The sequence below is a fragment of the Macaca thibetana genome, chromosome 5, assembly GCF_024542745.1.
Source record: "Macaca thibetana thibetana isolate TM-01 chromosome 5, ASM2454274v1, whole genome shotgun sequence".
In the NCBI taxonomy this organism is placed as follows: domain Eukaryota; kingdom Metazoa; phylum Chordata; class Mammalia; order Primates; family Cercopithecidae; genus Macaca; species Macaca thibetana.
Window position 1 is genome coordinate 75,714,423 of NC_065582.1, and position 26,775 is coordinate 75,741,197.

At 37.3% G+C, this 26,775-nt stretch overlaps 1 protein-coding gene across 41 annotated transcripts in view; it reads right to left on the minus strand.

Annotated features, from left to right (window-relative positions):
• The window catches only part of ANK2 (ankyrin 2), a 695,484-nt gene that overhangs the window by 21,734 nt on the left and 646,975 nt on the right, over positions 1–26,775 (minus strand). For 34 of the 41 annotated variants that reach the window (XM_050792405.1, XM_050792409.1, XM_050792407.1 and 31 more), the window contains 8 exons: positions 26,083–26,287; positions 23,804–23,900; positions 19,837–20,065; positions 18,607–18,732; positions 15,754–15,876; positions 13,440–13,472; positions 11,460–11,481; positions 934–1,008 (listed from right to left, as the gene is read on the minus strand). In XM_050792405.1, coding sequence (XP_050648362.1) covers positions 934–1,008; positions 11,460–11,481; positions 13,440–13,472; positions 15,754–15,876; positions 18,607–18,732; positions 19,837–20,065; positions 23,804–23,900; positions 26,083–26,287 — 910 coding nt within the window. Of the gene's footprint in view, positions 1–933; positions 1,009–2,539; positions 8,738–11,459; positions 11,482–13,439; positions 13,473–15,753; positions 15,877–18,606; positions 18,733–19,836; positions 20,066–23,803; positions 23,901–26,082; positions 26,288–26,775 lie in introns of all 41 variants that reach the window. The other 7 variants (XM_050792376.1, XM_050792374.1, XM_050792386.1 and 4 more) reach the window with 2 other exon arrangements.

Below are 26,775 nucleotides of genomic sequence, written 5' to 3' on the forward strand. Positions count from 1 at the left end.
TAAGTCAGTCAGGGATAGTTTGGTATCATTTTCTTCCCTAAATCCCCAAATTAGTTAAGTCTGATCAGTATGTAAGAATTACTTTAAGATTATTAAAAGTGAGAAAGTGGCCACTTCTCCTGTTTTCAGTCATGTACTCTAAATTATCAGTTATCTTTATGAGTATTATGGGCTCCTATTCATCACCAAATCTGAGAAATGGAAAGGAGAAGAATATTATTTTACAATGTTTGTCTCTTTGAAGTAGTCACAAGTGATATTAAAAAAAAAAAAAAGACTAAAACAAAAAAGCCAGACTGACAATGTTGTTTTAATAGGTTAAGTCACAGGTAGATGAAAATGTATAGTTTTTAAAACCTACAAATCATAATGTGTAAATAAAGTATATTGATTTTAGAATTAACTTTTCCTTAATAAATTATTAACATAAAAATTCTACACATAAACACTCTCATCTCTCAAAAATATTAGTGAAATATCTCATTCATGTGTGTTTTAACACTTACTCAAAGCAAATTTTAGTGTTGTTTACTATGAAGATTTTTGACATAAGGTATATAAAAGAAGGAGCCCTGGTTAAATCTCACATTAAATATGGTAAAAATTACATCTAAAAATTATTTTGAAACATAATAATCTCCCCCAAATTTAGATATTCACAACTGCCAAAGGAGGTTCCTGAAGGTGGGTATATTCTCTAAATCTTCTAATGGAAAGTTATATTATTCTAAATCTCAGAAATGATAAAAGGCCTGCCCTGGGCTGTATATACCATTAGCTGATGCAGAGCCCAGGTTTTCTAGTACTTAGTTCATTCTTCTTTTCATATATTCTTTCTCAAGAAAGCGAGGGGTACCTTTTATGCTGTGAATGACACTTGACTGATGCATCTATGTCAGGTTTTGTTGAAAACCTGGGTCAAATTCTTTTTACCTGTCCAGCTGAAGCCAAGGTGATCAGCAATATAAGCCAGCCTTTCCTCGATCCGTTCCTGCTCATCCTGTGGATCTGGAGAAGGTCAAAAACAGAATGGCCAAAGGTTGTCTATGACAGGAGAGGAACCACAGTACTGATTCATTCAAAGAAAGGAAGTCACTTCTCCAAATATTTGAAAGCACAAACTAGATACTACATTTCAGATCATATTGCATGTCTGATTTCCGGGGTGGAATGGGGAATAGATCTAATATGAATCATGAAAACCATCTGCTTCCATATCTCTTTAATCAAGACTAGTTACTAGACATAATTATATAAGTTGCTGATTTCTACTAATCTTATGACTTTTCTTTTAAATTATTGGAGAGAATACTGCCCACCAAGAAGACCACCATCTTGTTCATGAAACACCAGAGAAATCATAAATGGGATGCAGAAGGGGAGCAATTGGCTAGGACCTCCTATTATTGCTTGTGGAGGGATAGATCATTTCCAGGTCATTTCTGAAAGGAAACACAGCAGGGATTCACAAGAGATGTTGATCATGAGTTGATCAGGCCATCCTGATTAGTGTGGCCAGAAACAGCATTTGGTCCTGGTGACCTTGGAGAAACAGGGATAAAAGCATATGCATTTATATGTGTATATTGTATCTGTATGCATATATGTCTTTGGGGCAATGTTTCTGCCTTCTTGCTATTAAGCTTATATACTACTCACTCCTATAAACTATAATTTTCCCATTCATGTTTAACTCCCACTGATTGATGGGCAGCATTTTAGACCATGGTATAGGAAATTTTGTATAACCTCAATTTAAGAATGGCAGTCTTCATTGTAGAGATATTGGAAGAACACAGGCTACTTTTCAAAGCCATCTATGGTTTCCTTTTTCATAAGTCAAAGAGCCATCATCCCCTCACAGTCAACTTAAACTGTGCAAAGTTTGAGTTTTTGTTGTCTGCTGCATCTAATTAGAGTACATTCTCCATTCATCTACCACATAAATGAAAAGCATATTTTTACCTTAGGTTTGTTTGCTTAAAGTATTTACCAATGGTATCTGAAATCCAACCTTTCTGAATCAAAAACAGATCCACAACAATTAGAATTTCATGTTATGTGAAATCTTCTCAAGCAAATGGCTTCCTAATGATTACAAAATTGTAAGTACAAATTATTTTAAAGTATGCAAAGGTAAGAAGAAAAGCAATGAGTCTTCATACTATGAAACAAAATACAATATATTCATGTGCAAAAGTGCTTAATTTGAGTCTAAGCTCGGGACTTCAGAACAACAAAACTCAAAGCTCGCATGGCCTTATTACGTGCAGAGGCTAAAGAAAGGCAAGATCACTGTTGCCTGGTTATTATGTTTATGTTTTCCATAAGCATTCTCATTACTCAATCTTGAGATTGTTTTCTTAGACAAGAGTATACAAAGAAAGCACAAAACACAAAGGGCTTACACAAACACATTAGCCACTACAGAAAGCTTAAAGAAAATGAGACACAAATCATCAAATAAAACAACATACAAAAAAACTATATCAATTTTATGACATGCGTAGCACAGGGAATCCCAGTGGCTGGCAAATACCTTCAGCATGGTCATGGCCATTTTCATCAGGGATGCGTTCAATCAGAGTCTCAATAGACTCATCCCAAATGGGCCTTGTGTCAAAGATGTCCTCAGGAACTGAGTGCTCGGTCTCAACAGGTGGCAGATTTTCAATTACTGATACTTCCAGGGCACTACTACTTTCATCGTCTGAAACTAGTTCCTGCTCCCTCTCTGACTGTGTCAGCCTATCCACTAACTTGGAAGCCTCATCACTAATCTCCTCAAAGAATTCTATGGAATTTCTGTAAAGGTCAAAGAAATGCTCTTTACTTTCTTTTGTTGGGCTAGTGCCACCCCTGCAGGAAGATGTGGTGCTTCTGCTCTTAACTGGCAATCGGGATGTAAGTATCTTTGGTCTTGTGGCCCCTTCTTCTGATTCCAACTCAAGTTCCTCTGCCCTCTCTCTACTCTCTGTTTCTGTCTCAGTGTAACTTCTGGTTTTTACTGGGCATTTGGTCTTTGAGTCCAAAGAACTAGCATCAGATTCAGATTTGCTTCTATTATCTGGTGCGATGCTTGTCATGTCCTGTCCCTGAGGAGCCACTGTCTCCTGGACAGGGGTGTCTAGATCTGAGAGCTGCTGTTCAACTCTTTGGAGGGGTACTTTGACAGGGAGTTTGGACTTTGGTTTTGCTTCATCCTCATTATTTTCCTCATCTACACTGGATAGCAAATCTTCAGAAAGGGAACTCTCATACTCTGCAGATGGAGGTGCTGGGGTGTAAGTGGGCATAGTCCTTACAGGAATTTTGGATTTGCTTTCAGTAGAAGGCACATTCTCCATGGGTGCAGTAGGAATTTCAATTACTGATTTCTGTTCTTCTGGGGAAGAATCGGGAGAATCACCACCCCTATCTGAATAAACAGACCTGGTGACTGTGGAAAAATCTAACTGGACTTGTGCAACTGGTTCAGAAGAGTCGGGGCAGGATATCTGCTTTACACCAGACAGAGGAGGCATATCGCCCGTTTGCATGGTGGGGAGGTCCTTGGTCCCTACACTAACAGCCTCTTTTGTCGGTGTTTCAGGGGAGGCTGAAATCCCCATTTGGGGGTTAAGTTGAGCATCCGAAGCAGGTATTTCCTCTACTTCCTCACTCAGGTCATCTGGAAGTAAGTCTGCCTCATCATCCACTGTTTCTTTTGATTCTGGAAGTGCTAGTGATTCAGTTGATGTCTCCAGCGGTAGGGGCTCAGCCCCAGTAGCCCCTTCTTTCACATCTTCAGAGAGAGTCTCTTCCCTGGATTCTTGACCAATTTGGAAAAAGTGAAAACTTTCATCTGCATACGACCTTTTGGTCATATCAATGGCACCACTTCGGGTCATTTCAAACAATTTTCCTTCCTGAAACAGAAATGGGTTTTGCTCACTTGTTGGGGTCCCCTCTTCAGTTGGGGTCCTAGCAGGAGTGGTGTCAGGGGTGGTACCCTGTGATTGTCTGTCTACCATCAAACCAAATATCTTTTGTTCTTCCTCTTTCACACGAGCCTCGAAAGCTTCATCATCTTCCCGAATTTCACTCCAAGAATCAGAATCCACATCAGTTTTTGTGATGATGACTTTGCTTATTTGTTCACCAACAACTGCTGTTGTAGCTGACATAGTAGGCTCGAAAGATGAAGAGGCATTGTCTGATTGCATTTCCCACAAGGTACTTTCTTGTTGGGATTCCACTTTTATGTCCTGGACCTCAAAATTAGATTTTTTGCTTAAAACAGTTCCACTAGAGGAGCTTGCCACCACAACGTCTTCAACAGGGGATGTGATGGTAACAGAATACACTTCAGAAGAGTGAAAACTTGTGGTGTGATTTGCATCTGTTTGGGTTTTGCTTTCTTCACTAGAGAAAAAAGATTGGGAAGGGACATTTTCATAAGGGCTAGTTATTTGGCGATCATAGATTTCATCCGTCTCAGCTAGGTCGGACACAGGAACATCCATGGAAAATCTATCTGTTTGAGTAGTAATGGATGAGTCTTGAGTGGGGCAGTCCTTCGGTAAGTTCTCAAATGTTTCATCAGTTTTTGTGATTTCTGTTTTTTGAATAGAAGATGTGGTGGATATGTCTTCATCTAATTCTTTTCCTTCAGATACCAAACAATGAGGCAAAGAGGACGAAGGTGAAAAGCCTTCACTGGGGCAATCTACTCGTGGAGATTCTGCTCTAGAAACATCAAGCTCTTCTCCTTCTGTGTCTTTTTCATGACTGCCTTGGAGAGCTAATGATTCTTTATAGATGACTGGCTGTTCATCAATATCATCATCAGTTGGACTCTGCAGACCTGAAGAGACAGGAGCAGCTGAGCTGCTAGGACTCATGGCCTCACACCCATGGCCACCACAGATTTCTGACTGATCAGTGTCTCTGTTTAGCTTATCAAAAGAATTATCTGCAGCTTCAGTGGAAACAGCGTGACTGTCTTCAGCTAAATGGGATTCAGAATCTTTTTCTCCTTCTGATTTACCTGGCTCTTCCTGAATCTCTTCATTCATCTTGAAAGTATATTGTTTGGAAACAATAGGCTGGAATTGTACTTCTTCTGGACTAGAATTGGAGTCCATGCTTGATGGAAGTGGTGAAGGAGGTTGCACTCGAATCACTGGTTCTGGTAAGAGGCCTGAGTCAGCACCTTTTTTTAGCTGTGTCAACTCAGGTTCACTTTCTGAGGAGGAAGACACCTTCCTGCTCTCTGAAGTTACTAACCCAGGGACACCACTTTCATCCTCCCCACTGCCTGTACATTTCGGTTCATCCACGTCTACTGAACAGTCTGCATCTGGGTCAGAGGATGAAGAGGATTCTTCTTGTTTGGGTTCTTTTTTGTAGTCCCTTTTCTGCTTTGCTTCTTGTTCAAGTTCATCGAACATTTTGATTTTGGTTACCATTTTAAACATCTCCTCTTCAGGTGTGAACCTCTTTTTCTCCCCGTTTTCTGAATCATCCTCCTCTGCACATTCATGAATCACAGCTGGTTTTGGTGTACTTACATCTGAGGTTTTGGGTGTAACCTCATAGCTGACTTCTTCGGAGCTGGGAGTGTCGGGAGAAAGGGGACTCTTCCCTGAGCTCTCCATGAGCGATGTCTGCTCAAGACTGTCATCCTCAGCACTGCCGTCAGGGTCTCGGAGTAGCCGGGACCGCACAGAGGCTACTTCCATCAAGAGTTCTGTTTTGGCAACAGCTGCAGGAAGAGGAAAGTGACTTGGAAAAATTCCAGCCTTCATCTTTGGTTCAACAGGGCTGCTTTCCAGAGAGTCACGGCAAGGGGATTCTTTCAGAGGACTTGGCTCCAGAGAATCAGGGGTTTTGTGTGAAGAGTTATCTTCTAGCACAGGGCTGGCTTCCAGAGAGTCTTTGTGGCTCACTGCTAATGAGTCATCAGCCACAGCACTGAGGACTTCGCTATCTCGGCTAGGGAGTGCAAGTTCTAACCCTTGGGGACTTCTAATGACTCCCTGAGGCTTTGATTCAGTTCCTGTATCTGTCTTTACAGAAGCCTCAGGCAGCGGCGAGGCCTTTGTCTCATCTGAGGTGGCTGTGGATTCCTGAGCCTCACTATCAGCTTGTGTCTTGTGGTCTGAACTACCAAAGGTAGGTTGACCTTCATCACAGGCTGCCTCCTCAGTCAGTCCTATGGGTGTCTCTTTAGCTAATGCTACACTACAGCTACCTGTGCAATCATCTTTTCTTTCAGCGCTTGTGTCTTTGGGAGAGCCTAGAGTGGCCTCTTTCTGAAAACCCTCAGTAGAGGTCTCCGAGCCCTCAGTGACTGTGGCACCTCGCTCTTCAGAGCCACCAGTAATGTCTTTGGTTGTGGGATGCTCTTTTTCTGAATGAATTTCTGTGGTGGTTTCTATCTTGGTGCTTTCCTTTGTTTCCCCAATTTGCTCCTCACTTTTCTTTGGTGAGAAAGAAAGGCTTTCTGGGCTTGTCTCAGGGGTCTCTGCTAGGCCCTCATGCTTATAGCTTTCTTCCGAACTAATCTGAGGGGTCCCCTCCATCAGACTGCCGCACGGAGAGCCGGCTACCCCCTCATTCTTTAGGCTTTCAGAACTGCCATCTAAAGCACCGCTTTGTAAAGACAGAGCTGGAAGGAACTCATCTTTCATGTAGTCGAGTGGAAATGTCGTATTGAAAGGACTAGTGAGTACTTGGTCTAAATGAAGCTGTGCCTTTTCTGTCTCCTCACTCAGGCAAAATTGTTGGTATTTGTCATTGTCTTCCAACTCTTGCTTAATGACCTCAGAGAAGTCAGTGGAGGTTTTCCTATCTGGGCTGATCTGGAGATCCATGTCTCCCTGCTCATCAGCCATCTTTTCTTTGGGGACTTCGCTCTCTCTGTGGCTTTCTCCTTCAGGTGCTGACTGAACAGGTTCAGGTATTTTGCGACTCAGAATTTTCTCCTTTTCTCCAGCTGCATCTTCTTTCTTAACTCCTATAGAGGAAGCACGAACTCCTCTTTTGGATTCCGTCGTGCCCGTTACCGGGAGTCTCTGGCCTCGTTTGATTGTCTGATTCTCTGTTTTCTGAGTTTCTCTCTGGGTTAGTATCGGCCCCTTTTCTTTTTCTATCCGAACTTTACCTTTCTCTTGTGGCTGCTTTTGTTTTGCTGATTTGTGCTCAAAGAGTCCAGTTTTATGTTTAGAAGGGTCCTGACCTGACTGGAAAGCCTTCATCAGCTCCCGAACAGACATGGTTTCTTCGATCCTCTCTGTTTTTGAAGTGGGGGATACAGGTGGTTGCTTTTCTGTTTTGCCAGAAGGTGACATAGGCAGGTGCTTTTCGGTTTTCCCAGCTGTTGATACAGGTTGGTGCTTGTCCGTTCTTCCGGACGGTGAAACAGGCAAGCGTTTTTCTGTTCTCCCAGGCGATACTGGCGGGTGTTTTTCTGTTCTCCCGGAGGGCGATACGGGTGGACGTTTGTCTGTTTTGCCTGAAGGTGAAATGGGTGGGTGTCTTTCTGTTTTTGTAGATGACACAGGGGAGTGCCTTTCAGTTTTAGTCGAGGGTGACACAGGTGAGTGTTTCTCAGTTTTACTCGAAGATGACATAGGTGAATGTCTTTCCGTTTTTGCAGAGGGAGACACAGGTGAGTGTTTCTCAGTTTTACTTGATGGTGATACTGGAGGGTACCTTTCAGTTTTGGCAGAAGAGGAAAGAGCAGAGTGTCTTTCTGTTTTAGAGGAGGGAGACCCTGGCGCATGTCTCTCTGTCTTCAGAGAGGGTGATGCCGCTGGATGTGTCCTGTGAGTGGTCTTTTTTGGCACGTCCTCCTTGCCTTTGACTCTGATGGGCAACTTGCTTCGACCTTTCTGTTCATCTTCCACTCGCTTCTGAAGGGCCTTTACTTTGTCCTTTATGGAACCAATGGGAGTTTCTTCTATCAAAGGAGATGTGGCCTTGACAGTGGGAAGAGGTTCAGGGGCTAAACCTGGGTCTTCATCTAATGACTCTTCTGAACTACCTTTTTTAAGTTCAGCTTTCTCTGCACTAGCTTGTAAACCTTCCTCTTTTTGTTTCTGCTTTTCTTTTAATTTCCTTCTTACTGGCTTCTTTATTCCCAAGCTTGGTTTTTGCTGTTTCTGTGTACTCTGTGTCTCATCTGGGGGTATGTCTTTCCCTTCCTTTTCAGAGCTCTTGCCAACAGCCAGAGCCTCACGTTTCTTCCCTGCCTTATCTTGAACTGTCTGTAGCTGCTCTGAGTCTTTCTCTACTTTTCCTTTTATCTCTTTATCTATTCTAACTTCTACACATGGATATTCAGTGATTTCTAAAGGCGCTTTTTGCCTAGCCTCTTCTATTTCCTCATCACTGACAATAACCCATTCCTCTTCCACTAATCCTCTCTCAGACGGAGAGCTCTGCACACTGCCTTCATCTCTTGTGCAGGTTCCACTTCTCAGGATTTCATTCACTTTCTCTAAGTCCTCTTTAACTCTTTCAACGATTTCAAAAGGCTCTCCTGGCTCTTCCTCAGCAGCCTTCACCAGCTCCTTCACTTTAATAGAACCTGCCTTATCAGACACATCTGTGGTCAAGATGGCGGTCATTTTGATCAAATCTTGTTTCATCTCAGAAACTTCAGAGAGCAAGTCCGGACTTGCTAGGACAGGAACTTCATTAACGAGGTGACTTTTCAGGACAGATGTTTCTGTAGATTCTGTCTCATCATCTTTGATGTGAATGAAAAACATTGAAAGTAAAATGGAAATCAAAAAATATATTGGCAAATGTAATCAGGACTGAAACGACACAGCGTCTTTTCCTGTGGTGGTGGTGGGAGGGGCAACAAAATGGGCTGGGAATGGTAGATCCACAAGGCCTCAGGGTACAAGAGCAAAGCAAGGCTAACGGAAAAAAAACAACTGAAAAGGAAAAATGAGCAGGAAATAACTTGCTTAATTTTTCTCACTTGTAGCACATCCATACATACAACAAAGCTAAAACAAGACATACGCACAAAAAAAAACACTATGTATCAAAACAAAGAACGCAGTGAAATTACACAGAGGTATCTCAAGATTGTTCAGACGTTACAGATCAATGTTGAAAAAAAAAAAAACCATGGAGAAAAAATAAGAAAAAAAGCATTAGAAATTGCAGAAAGTTGATTTCCTCTAGGAGAAAGCCAGTAGTAGCAAGCTCAGAAAAACATCTAATGATGTATATACATTTTTAATCATATAAAAATCTGAAATTCAGTATGTTTAGTTCTACCAATATACAAAGACTATATAAAATATATCTGAATCAGCTGCAAACCGGCATTTCATCTAAGGGAAATTCACACCTAACAATGAAACAGTCTGGTGCTAAGAGGCATGGTCCTTTCCTTGGAGCAACCTCCTTGTTGAGACATAGAATGGAAAGACCAAGGAGGGAAATAAAGGAAAGGAAAGAAAAACAACAGAAACAACAATTGTGATTAAACTTATAAGTGAGTCCAAAGTTAAAATGTGATGCATGGCAACCCAAGTCAGAGACAGTCACACAGGACACACACACAGTTTATGTAAGCCAAGTTATTTCCATGCAAAGCAAAGGTGGAGTAAAACTGCTGGGAGAGGCGGCCTTGCTGAAACGCATGGGCAGGAGGATGGCAGGAATTTAGAACAGATATGTAAAATGTTACTGTGGCAAAGTGTACTTATTTCTCTACGAGTCCATGCATAAGCTGCTGAAGGTGGTATATTGGAGGCTTAGGTTGTGGGGGCTTATACCCATTAAAGGTAAGGAAGAAAACTCAGTAAACTCTTCTAAAATGTGCTCATAAAAAGACTTCAGGTAAGAGTCCCTTCCACAGAGCCCTTCTTTAGAGATCAGTTTATACATAGATGAAAATAATCTAATGATTATCTTTAAAAGAAAAGCAAACATGAGTCTGTATTTAAAACTTTTGAAACACTCAAAACACCTAGAAATCCTTCAGGAAAATCCATGGCATTATAGCAACATGGTAACATTTTTTATCTTTCTTTTCTTTCTTTCTTTTCTTTTTTTTTAACAATTGAGCCATATGGATGAATTAATTTTTAATTCTTACTAGTTTGTATCGGGGAGCAAAGTAAGAGGCCATTTAAATAAATGGAGTAGTTCTGAAGAAGAAAGTGAGAGAATAAAGTAAAATCACTTAAAAAAAGGAATCAATGAAGGCAATGTGACATGTCATATAAACAAAAGTGCCTTCTCTTGGGAGAATCTGTGTTTGTTGAGGAGATACAGTATGTGGATATGTGAATATTCCAGATCTGAATAATGCTTTAACATGAAGGTAAGCCTCATTCAAAGCAACTTCAAAAACCTGGTAGTAAATTACATTGTCCTAGGACTTTTTAAAAAAAGCCCTCAGATCATTGTGTAGGACCAAATGAGCATATTGAACATGGTTCTAAGTTTTCTCATTTTAGGACTATACTCTGAAATACAGCAAATCAAAATAAACTCTGAAATAAAATTTACTGATATTCAATAAACTTTAAAAATCATATTTTTAAAAAGCATTTGGGGCACGAAAGCAGAAATCTGTAAAATTCACTGGAGCTTCCACATAAGAAGCCAGACAGTCACTAGAAACAGTCCAACAAACTAAAATGTTAATTGGCTATTACAAACCTGAAATGAGTTCTACGACAGCTCTTTTAAGGTCTGTAAAAAACAGTTCTCCCTACTAGATCAGGTTTGGGATTTGCATCATTATTTAAAATGAGCCCTATAATAATATGCTGTTGTGATTAGTAACTTTATCCAGGGGGTTTTAATTTTTGCATTCTTGGCCCTTCATTTTTGTTTATTTTTGTTTTGTTTTGTTTTGTTTTCAGAAAGTTTTCACAGAAGTCTGTTAGACCTCAGCTCTATAGACGTTGGTTACACTTCACCACAGTAAAAAGTGCAAGAGTGGGATGGGGGAAGGGGCAGGCATTGGATGGGATTAGCTTCAGCTAAGAACTATTAGACAGTATCACTTTTGCAGGTGTATCCTACAAAAATAATGAGCTCTCTACAGAAGTCACTATTGCATTACATACAAAGTGATACTGTCATGTCAGTGCTTAAAAAATAATGAGATGACAATGTTGTGCTAACAAATGGACAAAACGGTAGGGTGGGTTTCTAAACAAGCATAACAGCAATACCAGGGTTAACAAGGATGTCAAAAGAAAGTGAATGCTTAGATGAATAATCATTGCATTTTACTGCTAATTAGCTCGCAAATCAGGTATATTTGTAATTTAACTGGCCAAGCTGCTTTTATAAATATATTAATGATTAATAAGGATAATATAAAAATTTAATTACTATAGTGGTTAGTAATAGCAACTAGCTTGCATTTTAATTCATGCTTCTTTTTATGGTAGCCAGCTTTCAGACAAACTCAATTTTCTTTAAATTCTTACTTTTTTCTGATGTCATATCGATCTGAAAGAAAACATACATAAATTGAATGGTTACAAATACTGCCTTGGCTGATAGCCCCTGGTGTGCACAAAAAGCTCCTATCCGTAATTATACATGTTGGTGACACCATAGCTATAGGAAGGTCAGAGTAATTTGCTACAGTTTTTCCTGACAGTCTCCATGATTCTTATCCTGACTTTGGAAAAAAACTTCTGTTTTCTAGACACTACAGGTAGAAAGTCCTTTCTAGCATGTTAATCCTGGGAAGATATGACCCAGGCTGGTTTTGATACATATTTATTAGGGAATAAGTCAGAAAAAGGGTGAAGTCAGTATTAAATAATAAGTTTCCATTTAGTGGAGAAAAAGGAAAGGATGAGAAACAGCAATGCTAGGGTGATATGTTCTACAGAAGTAGTTTCATTATCATTAATAATAAGTCAGCATTCCAGATACTGAAAAGAATATGAACTGGATCTATTGCCCTGAATAGTTCCAGAAAGTATTCAGTAGGAAAATCATCTAACAGAAAAAAGTGATTTGTGAACAGGGCAAAATTGGCTTCCCTATCATTTTTAACAGCTGTGGTGGTAGGGTCACTGAGTACAGGAAGGAAACGGAGTATGTGAAGCAAAGAGTGACTGTGCAGTTGAGGGAAAGAATGACTTCAGTCTTAAGTCGGTTGTGTATATGGCTATGTACGGCAGGACAGTGAGTCTATAATCACCCTTCTCACCCTGCTCCATTGCCAAGGTATCAGAAAAAAAGTGAATCCAGGGGCATCTTCTGAACTGATAAGGTCTTACATTTTAAGCTGGTGGGTATAAGTGTATTTATTATATATTTTTATATTTTTTATTTTGAATGCATTGGAGTAACATTTAAAAAAAGAAAACTAGTATATTTGAAAACATTTACATAAAACTAGTAACATATGCATCTGTCTATCTTAGAAACAAATACATTATTTTAAGTTTTCCAATTATGTTTTTCATTTCTATTATAATATTTGGGCATTTGCAGATCTTTATAATGGAGACAAACACACATTTGCTTTAAATATTGAAGCAGGTTTAATTCATATAGCTATTTATTCAAGGTAACCTCTCTAAGACTTGCTTTCTTCATCTATAATGTAATATTTAATAACGAACACCTCATAGGTGGTTGTGAGAGATCAATATTGATGAGGCATGTGCAACACTTAGTAAAGATCCCACTTTATAAGAAATTCTTATTATTAGCATAGTTCTGCATTATAATATTATAGCCTAAGGAATCAACTATATGCCTCTTAAAGTTTTTTGGTCTCAGTGTTTATCAAACTCTTTGGTCTTAGGGCCCCTTTACACTCCCCAAAAGTACTGAGGAGCCTGAAAAACTTCTGATGGTGAGTGATATGTATAAACAGATACCTGTATTACAAATGAAGGCTAAGAAAATGCTAGAACCTAAGAGTATGCAAGCATACATTCCACTAATTGCCAGAGTGGCAATGTCATCACATGTAGTATAGACTCTGGAAGATTCCTCTATAGTTTGTGAGGATATAGAAGTTTAAAAGGCAAATAATGTCTTAGTACATTAAAAATGTAGTAAATTTTACTAAATGTAGTAAATTAAAAATTAATTAATTAAAAATTAAGACATTAATAACATCTTAGTATAAAAAGAGTTTCAACCACTAGATGTCTTCCGACTAAGAACCCCTGAGATAATGGTTTAGCTCTCAGTAGTTGGTGGAGAAAGATAGTGTTGCATAGAGACATGGCAACAGTTTATAGGGAAACTTTGCTGTTCCCTTAAGTTGCTCCACAAGATGAGAAAACAGAGGCTTAGAGAGGTTAAGTGAAATTGTGCCCCTTTAAATACTAAGAAGAACCGCCTACCCCTTCTAAGAACACAGGTTAACTATGTGCTCTTATTAGTGGTTACAGCAATGACACAGCCGTTAACAAATGACATTGTCATAAAATTACCTCTTCCTCCTGTTCTTGATCTGACTCTGATTCCTTTCCGCCCCAAGATGCCATGCAAGATGGAAAAAAGAGAGAAGGAAGAGTAGAGAGTATTTAGAAGAAAAGGAAAGAGTAAATAAATACCCTTTCAACAAGCATCAACAGGCAAGCATACAGTCAGCATACTCTTTTTTTCTTACTAACAGTTTATAGAAGACAGGCAGAAAAGAGGATTGGCTTAAATACAAAGTTTATAGATTCAAGAGACAAAAGAACTAATATTATAAATTTACTAATTTCAGATACTAGGTCACCACAGCAGTCTCAAAGTTTGATCTTAAATGAAGTGGATGGCATTTGTCTTTAGAAATAGTGATGATAATATCCCAATCATTACAGATATTGGTTGAAAATATTAAAAGCTACAAATAAGCGTGTATATTTATATATATGGTGAAAAATTTTCAATACACAGGTAATATTTAGAAGCGTTATTCTAACAAAGAGCTACTAAATTCTTTCTTTTCTTTCTTTCTTTCTTTTTTTTTTAATAGAGACAGGGTCTTGCTATGTTGCTCAGGTTGGTCTTGAACTCCTAGACTTAAGCGATCCTCCTGCCTTGGTGTCCCAAAGTGCTGGGATTACAGGTGTGGGCCATGGTGCCCAGCCAAGAGCTATTAAATACTAAGGTATATTTTCAATATACAATCTCTGGCATTTTTTTTTCTTTTTGAGTTACAAATTAGAAAATTGTACTGGACTATCACAGCATTAATAGCTGTGTCCGCTATGTCTTGACTTAGAAATAAAATGTAATAATAAAGTTAATGCTTTCTCTTAGAGCACACTGAAAGCTCACTGAAATCAGCCAAAGCTCAGTCATCTTTCTGTAACACTCAGGTGGCTTGCCCGCAGCAGTACATATTTCTTTGTGGCTCTTATTGGCATACTGCCTCCGCTGACTCACTACTAATCAGCAATACAAACCCCAAAACACATTCTGCACCATCAAAATGCAATGAAATTATGCTCATTTGGGTTGACATACCCATTTCTATATTTTAATTCTTGGAATAAAATGTATATTTACATATATAAATAATATTTTATTTTATTCATTTAATAAAAAGTTACAATGTCAAACCTAATGCTACGAGCTTTTCTCTATATGGTTGATCTCTATTTACAAAGAATAATTCATTAAGCAAATATAAAATTTGACAATTGTGGTGGGGAAAAAGAAATATGGGACATTTTTTGTTTTCTGATGTCAAGATTTAGGATTTTAAATATATCCCTACTTCCCCTCCAGGTCTCAGCAGCCGCCACTCATCACCCTGCCCAACCTGTTATATAGACACTGACAACTTCTGCATCCACCTATAGATTGCCATGTGGGAGCTTCCTATTCAAAAGAAATATTGGTTAAAAAAAGTTTAAAAGAATGAAACATAAATTATCCACAACATTTAATTGATTTAGTTGTCTTCTTTGATTTCATCAGAGTATTCAAGGAATTACGTGATGGGGAGAGGTTTGAAAAGAAAATAATTCCTGTAGGTAGACTTGGGGTCAGAATTAATGTATTTTTTCTTTTCAACAATGTTTTAAATCTACTCCTCATAACATGGCGATATGTTTTTTACTAATCAACTATTTCTACTATTTTTTATTCTAACTAACAATTTACACAAGTTATGTTGCCTAATCTGCCCTTGAACTCCTAGGCTCAAGTGATCTTCTCACCTCAGCCTCCAGAGTAGCTGGGACTACAGATGTGCACCAACACACCAGTTTATATACTCCTAAAATATGATAAGTTAGAAAATTAATAATTACTTAGAAAAAATAAAATATCATGGGGCAGCTCTGAATTTAATAATATGTAAGCCACCTGTGAATTGGTAGTAAACAGAGGCTGATGAACTCTAATATTTTCATAGGGCCAAATGTGCTAGTATGGTTTCAGGAAAGCACATGAAAACAATAATGAAGAAAAGCCAATTAGTTTTAAAAATTTCTTCAAAAAGTTAAATCTGAAGTCACATTTTCTTACTTCCATGCCCATTGTGTATTAATAGAATTTTTGCATCAAAGTGCATTTAATGTGAAATCAGGTGGCACTATGATTTTTCTTAAGTGGAAATTGTAAATTTGACAGAGAATCAAACGTGATTATTACATGTGCTTTCATTCAGTCTTTGTTTGTATTCATTTTCTTGGTCAGTGCAAAAGTAATTGCTGTTTTTGCCATTACTTTTGCACTGACCTAATACAAGATTTAAAAATCAATTCCTACACTACCTGAATTGCACTATAGCAGATTTTACAATACCTTTGTATAAATCGGCAAAGTGATGTTTAAGTTGCAAATAGCTTGATGCACCAGGCCTCTTGTGGATTTTGGCTCCTTCATAAATGATAGTCGTCCGCAGGGTTCCTGAGTCGTATCGCGTACCTTGAACAAGACAGACATACATGCTTCACCCATATTTGACGTGCAGTATTTACTTTAACTAGATGATGCTTGAAAAGGGAAAGTAAAATTCATTTGTTAACGCTAGGTAAGAACTCAAAGGATTTCCTTTCTCTTTTCCTATTACCATTTGGAAAGCCTTTTTAAAAATCATTCAGCTTTCTTTTTCAGTCTTATTTAAGTACAGTAGACAAAAATTGCATATATTTAAGGTGTACAATGTGATGATTTGATATATGTGTACATTGTGAAATGATGAGCGTATCAAACTAATTAACATATCAACCACCTCAACCCCCTTTGTGTGGTGACACTTGAGATCTCTCTTAGCAAATTTCAAGTATGTAATACATTACATACAATTAACTATAGTTCAATGCTGTACATTAGGTCTTCAGAACTTAGCTCTTAAAATAATTGTGGTAAAATATACATAACATACAATTTGCCATTTTTACTATTTTGAGGCAGAAAATTCAGTGGCATTAAGCACATTCACAAAGTTGTATAAGCACTACCTCTATCCAGAACGTTTTTCATCCTATGCAGAAACTGTCCCCATTGAACAACAGCTCCCCATTGCCCTCTTGCCCAGCCCCTAATAACCTCTATTCTACTTTCTGTCTCTATACGTTTGCCTATTCTAGGAACGTGTAGAAATGGAGCCATATAGTATTTGTGTCTGCCTTACTTTACTCAGCATAATGTTTTCCAAGTTCATTCATATTGTATCATGTGTCAGAATTTCATTCCTTTTTTAAAAAATTGTAATAAATATATGTAACATAAAACTTATCATTTTAATCATTTTTAGGTGTCTAGTTTGGTGGCATTAAGTACATTCACATTATTGTATAATCATCACTACCTTCCATCTTTGGAACTTGTTAATCTTCCTAACTGAAATTCTAGTATCTATTAAACAATAATTCCCCATTCTCCCCTTCTCCTGTCTCTAGCAACTACTCTTCTACTTTCTATCTTTATTTCATTTCAAGGAGAGGTCAAAAAAATAAATTAAAAAAATACTTTCTCTCTTTATGAATTTGACTACCCTAGGTATCTCATATAAGTGAAACCATACAATATGTGTCCTTTTGTGTCTAGCTTATTTCATTTACCATATTGTAGCACAAATTAGAATTTCCTTCCTTTTAAAGGCTGAACAGTATTCCACTACATGTGTATACCACATTTTGTTTGTGGACGTTTGGACTTCTGGGTTGTTTCCATTCTGGCTACCATGGCTAACGCTGCTAAGAACATTGGTGTGCAAGTAATTGAGTCTCTACTTTAAATTCTTGTCAGTGCACACTGAGAAGTGAATTGCTGAATCATATGCTAATTTTATATTTAACTTTTTGAGGAAAAACTGTAGTGTTTTCCAAAGTGGCTGCACTATTTTGCATTTCCACCAGCAATGTATTAGGGCCCCAAGTTGTCTACATCCTTCCTAACATTTGTTTATTTTCTGTTTGTTTGTTTTAATAATAGCCATCCTAATGGGTATGGAGTGGTATCTCTTCATAGTTTTGATTTGCATTTCCCTACACTGTTGAACATCTCTTCATGTGCTTATTGACCATCTGTGTATCTTCTTTGGATAAATGTCTACTGAAGCACTTTGCTCATTTTTTATTGGGTTGTTTGGAGAATGATTCTGCACACCAATGATATCAAACATTAGCTTAATTATATAGCTGTCTATGTTAAATGGATCTATTACCCCGAGCAGTTACTGCTTAATGTGGTGATCTGTAAGAATCTATCATCAGTCAGGCAAAACAATTGAACCAGAAATGGCACAATGAGAGAGACTCAGTAGAGATCTTTGGAAAACTCAATAAGAGGTTTGCAAACACATGTTTGGAAAGAAAATAAGGGATTAAAATAAAAAGAGTCATTGCTGATGAACAATTGGAAATGAGTAGGTGAAGTAGGACTGGAAAAAAAAAAAGACAGAAGCCAGCCTATACCTGATAGGATTGAGCGTTAGGACCGCTAGATTAGCGAAATAAATTGTGAGAAACAAGAAAAATGAGCTTGGAAAATAAAGCAGAGTAGAATTATTACCTCCTTTTTGTTTCCTGAATCTCTTATTCATTCATTTGTGATCCCTTATAGATTGGAATCTAAAATGAAACTTGCATATATCACCTCAGATCCCTAACTTGGATTAGGGATTTGTTGTCTCTGTTTAGAGATGCACACACGTCTCCATGCTGTTTATTGAATGAATTTATGAAAATATATCAAGTCTATAGCTCTATCGGAGATAATTTCTTATTAGCTTAAGTGAGACCTGGGTCTTTTGAGAGATTTTATTATAAAAAGTTGCCACTTAGAACTCTTTTGATCTCCACACTTGTGAAGTTCACATATATTTTTAAATCTAAGCATAAATATTTAAAAGTTTTAATAGATAAATAGACTTTCCTTCAAATTTGGAAAATACTGATCACTGTGCCTAATTAATGAGTTGGCTATTATTTGTCCTGTTCTCATCCTTAAATATAGTCTATAAAAATTCAGGTTGACTTTGAACCTCAAAAATAAAAATGATTGGTTTCCTAGGGCAGTAAAACATTACAAATATGGTTAAAAAGAAAACTCTGAAGATGACTGAAAAGCAAAAGTTTTCTGTTACTAAAGAAGTCAAATTCTTCCTTGATCTTGAAAAAAAGACATCACGAAATTCCATATATGTATTACCTTGACAAATAGAGGAAGTCTATTTTCTTTGAAGGCAAAAAAACTGAATATATGATGCTGGCCACTTTTAGTTAATGGCACCAAGTTGCCGAAACAATCAACATAGATGGGTTTTCCTTCTAACACCTGAGTGAAAACAGAGAAATAACAATAAAGTAGCTGCAATTACAACTTGTTGTTTACACAAAGAAGTGGTAGTACTACTTGGAACTTCAAATTCTTATAATACACATACAACAATCTTTAAATTGACAACTGACATTCTATCTGTGGCACAGCATGTCCAGTGCTTTTTCTTCTTATTAGTAATGGGAATCATTAATGCATGGTAGCATATAATGTTCTCATTGTAAAAACTGTATCCCAATATTCCACAAACCCAAAATACATTTAAATCCTAAATTTAACTTAGGCTTGGGTAATTTTTTTTTTTTTTTTTTTTTTTGAGATGGAGTCTCACTCTGTTGCCCAGGCTGGAGTGCAGTGGTGTGATCCTGGCTCACTGCAACCTCTGCCTCCCGGGTTCAAGCAATTCTCCTGCCTCAGCCTCCTGAGTAGCTGGGATTACAGGCGTCTACCACCATGCTTGGCTAATTTTGTATTTTTGGTAGAGATGGGGTCTTGCCATGTTGGCTAGGTTGGTCTCAGACTGGTGACCTCAGGTGATCCACCCACCTCGGCCTCCCGAAGTGCTGGGATTACAGGCGTGAACCACCACGCCTGGCCTGCTTGGGTAACTTTTGGCATTGTAATGAGTCAGGTTACTGGACTTCAACACCCAAAGACCTACACTGATGGAAAATTCTGAAATAAGAAAAAGTAATGTAGAAAAGCACTAGACATCCTGCTTCAACATTTATGCAAAAGGATATACTTCGCAGACTGTTTTAGTTACTATTAAAAAATAAGGACAACAAGGAAAGCTAAAAACATCTAAAGTACTACAGTCACTTACATACTGTGAGTTTATCAATAACTCATAATTTTTCCTCAAATAATCTTTAAAGGAATCATCTTTTACCTTCTCACATACACCAATCAGTCCCACTGAATAGGTCCAAAATGACTAAAAATGGGAGATTTTGGATATTGACCTTCTAACTGATCAAGATATGCACTGGTCTTTCACTTTTTAATTATTCTATTTATTAAATTATATTTGAAATGTAATCTATTAATACAGGTATAACAGCATGGCATAAATTATTATTATTATTTTTGGTACAGTACCTCCACATCCCTGCTTCTGGCCACCTCAGCAAAATTTTCTTGTTGTTCAAGGGTCTTATCTACTTTATCATCAGTCATGCAGAAACATCTCAACCTGGCTTCAATTGGGTCATGTGACTTGGCAAACACTACAAATTTGGCCATATAAGGTACGCAGATAATTTCTCTATATACTTGTGATGCAAAAGTGACGGATTCCTGGATCTGTCGACAATCTATCAGCCAGAACCTAATAAAATAAATAAAGTCGGTTATCTAAAGTTCAAAGTATACCATGTGAAAAATCAGTTCCTTCAATATGATCAAAGTAGTCAACAAATGCTTCTTGGAAATAAGGAAGTGAGAGAGGGAGATAATGAAAGAAAATCAAAGGAAAGCAAAAGCAAGACAGGAAAAAAAGGAAAGGTAGGAGGATAGATGGGAAGGCAGAAGGGAGTGAAGAGAAGACAGAAAGACATCAGGTTTTTAAGATCAACTATTAAATATTGTATTTCTAATTTTCTTTTTTGGAAACTCTTCTGAATATTCAATTTTCTGAACTATATATTTAGTGTTTTAGAATCCTTTAGTGGAGTGAGCTCAATAGCAGACAGAAGACAAGGATCTCACTGCACGGTTTTCTATTTTCCTTGATTCCCCCTCCCTAGCTGTCATTTCATTTCCTGAAACTCTTTTCAACAAAATCTATCCAGCTTTTCCTCCCCTCATTATTCTTTTCCAAGGAACTCTCTAATCACCAAAGTGGAATCAACCCAACCATTTTTAAAAAACTGCTCCAGAACTCCTAAGTATTGCTGAATGTAATTCATAGAAGAAATTATTGGCTCTAATTAATGACTTGATGATTTCCAGCCTCAACTAAGCCTGTGACATTGACTGGCAATTTTTTGCTCACTATAGTAACGTTACTAAATCTTATGACACTCTTTAAGCTTCACCCCTCACCACAGGCCGTAAGAGAGCTAACTTCACAAAGAAAGTCAAGGTCATTAGATGGAAATATTTTCATTTTGTTATTTTATACTTCCAAAGGGTTTTTTTTTTAGACGTTGTCGCACTCTGTCACCAGGCTGGAGTGCAGTGGCGCTATCTCGGCTCACTGCAACCTCCGCCTCCCGAGTTCAAGCAATTCTCCTGCCTCAGCCTCCTGAGTAGCTGGGACTACAGGTGTGCACACCACGCCCAGCTAATTTTTGTATTTTTAGTAGAGATGGGGTTTCGCCATGTTGGCCAGGATGGTCTCAATCTCTTGACTTCGTGATCTGCCCACCTCAGCCTCCCAAAGTGCTGGGATTACAGGTGTGAGCCATCACACCCAGCCCTTCCAAAGTCTTATTCTATATTCTTGTGCTTTAGAACATTTTGCCCATGATTACTGTCCTTCCCCGGCCCATTTCCCATAATTTGAAATTATCATTACTAACATTTTTTAATTTTGTTTTTTGATTTCTGCATCTTAAAGTCATGAAGTTTTCTTATGCTCTTACCCTCTCTTTCTTTCAAGTTCCTGACCCGCCTGTCTTTTATTCTTACTATGCTAAAATATACATAACATAAAATTTACCATTTTAACAAATTTTAAGTGTACAATTCAGTAGCATTAAATACATTCACAATGTTGTGCAACCATCATCAATATCCATTTCCAGAACTTCTTCATCACCCCAAACAGAAACTGTACCCGTTAAATAACTTCCTATTTCCCCCTTACTTCAGTCCCTTTAAATCTCTATTAAACTTTCTTGTCTCTATAAAGTTGCCTATCCTATGTACCTCAAATAGGTGGACTCTTGCAATGTTAGCTCTTTTATGTCTGGCTTATTTCAATTAGCAGAATGTTTCTAATGTTCAGCATAGTTCCTAGATCATGGCGAGCACTTGGGTACCTTCCTCTTTCTACTGACCTAATTCTGTTCACTGTTTCTTCAATTGTTTGGTAGTTAAATTATTAGTAAAATAACATAATTCCTCCTCATTTTTTGGATACTTTAATTGGCTTTATTTTATTTACTTATTTTTTACATGTTCTCACAAAATAGCTGACTTTTTAAATGCAACTGCTTTTTTAAAAATTTTAATATTTATTTATTTATTTATTTTTGAGAGAGAGCCTCACTCTGTCCCCCAGGCTGGAGTGCAGTGGCGCGATCTCGGCTCACTGCAAGCTCCGCCTCCTGGGTTCAAGCTATTCTCCTGCCTTAGCCTCCCAAGTGGCTGAGACTACAGGTACGTGCCACCATGCCTGGCTAACTTTTTTGTATTTTTAGTAGAGATGGGGTTTCACCGTGTTAGCCAGGATGGTCTTGATCTCCTGACCTTGTGATCCACCTGCCTCGGCCTCCCAAAGTGCTGGGATTACAGGCATGAGCCACCATGCCTGGCCTTATTTTTTTATAGTATTTTTATTTTCATATAGTTCTGGGGCTTTTGGTAATCTTTAAATTGCCAAATAAAAATTGTATATATTTATGGTGATTTATCACTTCTTATTCTACCCTGTAAGACCTTTCATAAAGTGTTGCCAACCAATAGTCCTACATTTTGTTTGTTGTTTTGTTTTGTTTTGCTTTGCTTTGTTTTGGTTTTTGTTTTGAGATTAAGTCTCTGTCACGCAGGCTGGAGTGCAGTGATACAATCATGGCTCACTGCAGCCTTGACCTCCCTGGGCTCAAGAGATCCTCCCACCTCAGCCTCCCTGGTTCCTGGGACTACAGGTGTGCGCCACCATGTCCAGCTAATTTTTGTTATCTCTTTTGTGAGAGACAGGGTTTCACCGTGTTGCCGAAGCTAGTCTTGAACTCCTGGGCTCAAGCAATCCACCTGCCTTCGCCTCCCAAGGTGCTGGGATTACAGGCATGAGCCACCAGGCCCAGCCTCAAGCATTATTTTTGAATTATAGACTACATGGATAATTGTTGCTATCCCTCACTACACCTTCTCATTCTATCTTTGCATCTTTGCTCATGTTATTCTTTTTTTCACTTTTATCTGCCTATTAGGTTCCAACACATGTCTCGAGTCACCTCTTCTCAGATACCCTCTCTAGCTATCCCAATTCGAACACCCTTCTCTCATTCTTTTACTCCCTCTGGTCTATACCTCTTATTCAGAACACGTCATCTTCTGGATTACAGTATAGATGCTAAATTGGCAAAACACATTGAAACACAGAACTGTAGACTCAATAGTTGAGTCTCTGGGTGGCTGGAACTATAAACATGTGCCACCACACCCAACTATTGCTATGCCATTACTTAACTATTCGTGCACTTTTATCTTTTCTCCCTCACCCCAAATAGGAATGTACATTTTAATTACTCTCAACTTCAGTTTTCTCATCTGTAAAATGGGCATAACGTCTCTTGCCCTTCTTAAGTCACAAAGTTGTTGTAATGTCAAGTTAAAGAGCAGTAACAATGCTTATCAATCAATTAAAGACCAAACGAATGGGAATTAACTTTAATCAATTGAGTTAATGTGTGCATAAGCAATAAAACTAGATTGCTTCACCGTTTTAAAGATGCATAATACATAAATAAGAAATGTATATAAGAGCCACTGAAGCCTCTAAGCCTTTTAGAGAAACCATGGTGAGATTTGTGCTGCTATGATTCTGTTGGAAAAGTAGTTCAGGCTATTTTGCTGACAACAGGAAATTATCATTCCTAGGGACTTTGGAAGTAGAAAAAGCAGCAACTGCTACTGACCAAGAATCATACAGGCAAAGCAGACAATCACTTCTTTTCCTTAGATTTTAATAGGATTGGTAGTACTTTGTTACTGTATTATCACTATTCTATTTGCTGACAGATCTAGTTTAAAATATTAAAGCAAAGGCAGGCCATATTTAAAATCAAATGAAAAAATAACTTTCAAACAATAAAGAAACAAAATAAAACAAAACAAAGGGCGGTTTTTTTGGAAGGGAACATATCATAGGGGGCTTTTCTGTGCTATATAACGATACCTGGCAGACACGTTTGTTGTAAAGGAAACACATTCATTGACAAATGTTAATGGCGTAGTTCCTGTAATATCTTCCCACTGAGCAGGGGTGGTTCCACCTGAAATAATATGATTGTTGAAAAAAATCAGGCAAAACTCCAGACTCTAGATTCTAAAATAAAGTCTTTGTGGTTCTGTCTGTGTTCACCAGCCCAATCCAACCCCTCAAAATGACACATTGAAAACAAATGACTAAAACCTACATGTGAAAAAATGACACATTGAAAACAAACAGCAGACTAACACTCAAGACACTAAGCTTTAGGGTAGTTATTTAAATAAGTGTTTATTAAGCCTTCTTTTTACTTCTATAATAAAAGCAAAAAGCTTTTATTATAATTGCTAGGCTCTGAAGATAATTTTGAATTGTATACAGTTGATTATTTTAAAATATCCTTTGACCAGCTAAGGAGCTGAACACTTTGTTAAAATAGTGAATATTTTAACTATTCTAACTAAATATTCTTTTGTTCCCATACTTCATATTTTAAGCAATTGTTTTCAAAAAATTTCCTCTCAGTGTGCAATAAAAGTTTGGCCCAAAAAAGTTTGTAAAATAGTAAGAGCTCAATAAATATTGCAAGGTAAATGAAAAAAATAAATGAATGACCCCTTTACATTGAAAAATTACCATGAAGTCTGATGGTGACTGCCTGTCTTTCATTTCTACTGAGAAATTAAGATCACATAGATAAGGACAAAATTTTAGTTCAATGGGCTGTAAGAGGAATATATGTTTGAAATGAAGGAAAGTCTTGACTCTAAAGTTTCTTAAAGAAGAGAACAAGTTATCAAAGAAAGGTTATGGAATTTTATTCCAGTAGGCCTTTAAAATACATACTCAGCATAACTATATGACACAGAAGAATACAAAAACTCAAATGTCTAGGTATTTAAACAATTAATACATTAAATTATTTGTTAATTTTCAAAATAATTTTAATTAAATTTCAGAAATGTTTATGAGAAACCTGTCTAAAGACATTGGGCTGGAATAAATAGAGTAGATGGTGTCTAGGTCCCGATAGTGTCTTTATTTAATCACTATAAGGGCAGGGCATATCACAGATATTCTTCTGCCTCACCTGTTTCACATCCATGACATTATATTGCACATTATAGAAGGTTAACCATATACCTATGGGGCAGGAATTATGGGAAAGATACCCAGAAATGATAGTAATAACCAAAACTGAGCAATTGGGAAAGAGATCATAAGTGAAGCATATGATTTCCTCCCACTCATTAGAGTATATATATTTTAAAATTTTGTCTTATTATTAAACTTATGGAATAATCTCGTGGTTCTCTATCATAACTACAAGAAACATATTAGTAAGAAGGGTGAATTAAAGAAAATAAAATAAAGGTGAACATTCCACCAATACAAAAGAGACATGAAAAATATAATTCTAACAATACCAAAACATCCAGGGACGATTACTGTTCTTACTAATAATAGTACTAACATTTACTGAATATCAACACCATATAATTGTTGATAAATAGAGAAATTATCAGTTAAATTATTTAGCCCTAGAACACATTATTCATGTGATTTTTTTTGCCTCTCACTATTTGTAGTGGCATTGTTATGAAGAGACTACCAACGTTCTGGGAGTGTCTTTGGAGAGTTTGGTAGCTATCTGAAAGCGACTACACAACCACCAATTGAAAAGACCAAAAATCGGTTAATCATTGAAAATCTTTAAGTTGTTTGTCTAAAGTTAGTTCAATAGATCAATGATAAAGACATAACCAATTCCATAACATAATACTTTGGTTTGAACTATTGGGTATAATTACTCAAGACACTTTTTTTTTTTTTTTTTTCCAGCAGATTTAGTGATCTCTTCAGTGAAGACTTGAAGCCTGAACTTTGGAGACATATGGGTATGGTTTCGAATCCCAACACCACGAAATATTTATAGTGCAAGTTATAGAACTTCTTTCAACCATGGTTTCCTTTTCAGCAAAATGGGGTTAAAGTTTCCTCACAGGGTTATTGTGGAAATTAGAATGACAACACATATAAATATCTAACAGTTTGGCATACAGACTTTATTTAGTAAATAATAGTTGTTTCCTTTCACCCTTCATTTCCCTAGTTAATTAAAATGTATTCCCTGAATTAATGCATGTGACCCTGCAGACATCTTATGACAAAGGTAATTTAATATTTACAATGATCTAAGTTTCTTTTTTCAGAACTCTCTACTAACACAGTCATATGTGACTCACCTGTTATGCTGCATAGTAATCTTAAGGTTGGTGCATCTCCCCCAAAACCATTCAACATGACATCACTTGAAGCTTTGGGGACAGGAATGGTCATGGTAATTGGTTTGTGGAATTTTCTTCTTCTAGGTTCCAAAGTGACTATAGGGCTGAAGGTAGCTTTATTGCCTAGGATCTTCTTAACCAGCTCAGTGTGCATAGGTTGAGCCTTTTCAAAGTAAAAACATAAAAAATATATATATAATGAATCATTATATTTAATTTCAAATTTCTTACCCAATGTATTTTTTTAATCTGATAAATAAGCTTGGTGGATGTCAAATATGGCAATCATAAGTTCAGTATTATTACTAAGCACTCATATAAAATTTTCTAAGATCCACGATCTCTGATGGCAGCTCTTGCTTACCAAGAATAATCTGATTCTTTAACAATTTATTTCTCATTTAAAAGCTAATTTCTTTTCTCTCTTTTTTTTTTTTACAAGAAGAAAACATTTATAGCTAGAGATTAATTTTGGTTAATTGTCCAAATATAAGGTGAATTTTTAAATAGATTAGTAACCAATAAACATGGATTTTGACTTTAGCTCTACTATTAACACTACCTTCCTTTTTGGTATGATTATAAATCAAGGGTAACAGTCCTCGACAAAGCTAATTTTTAATCATTAGAATACAATCCTGTTAGGATCAC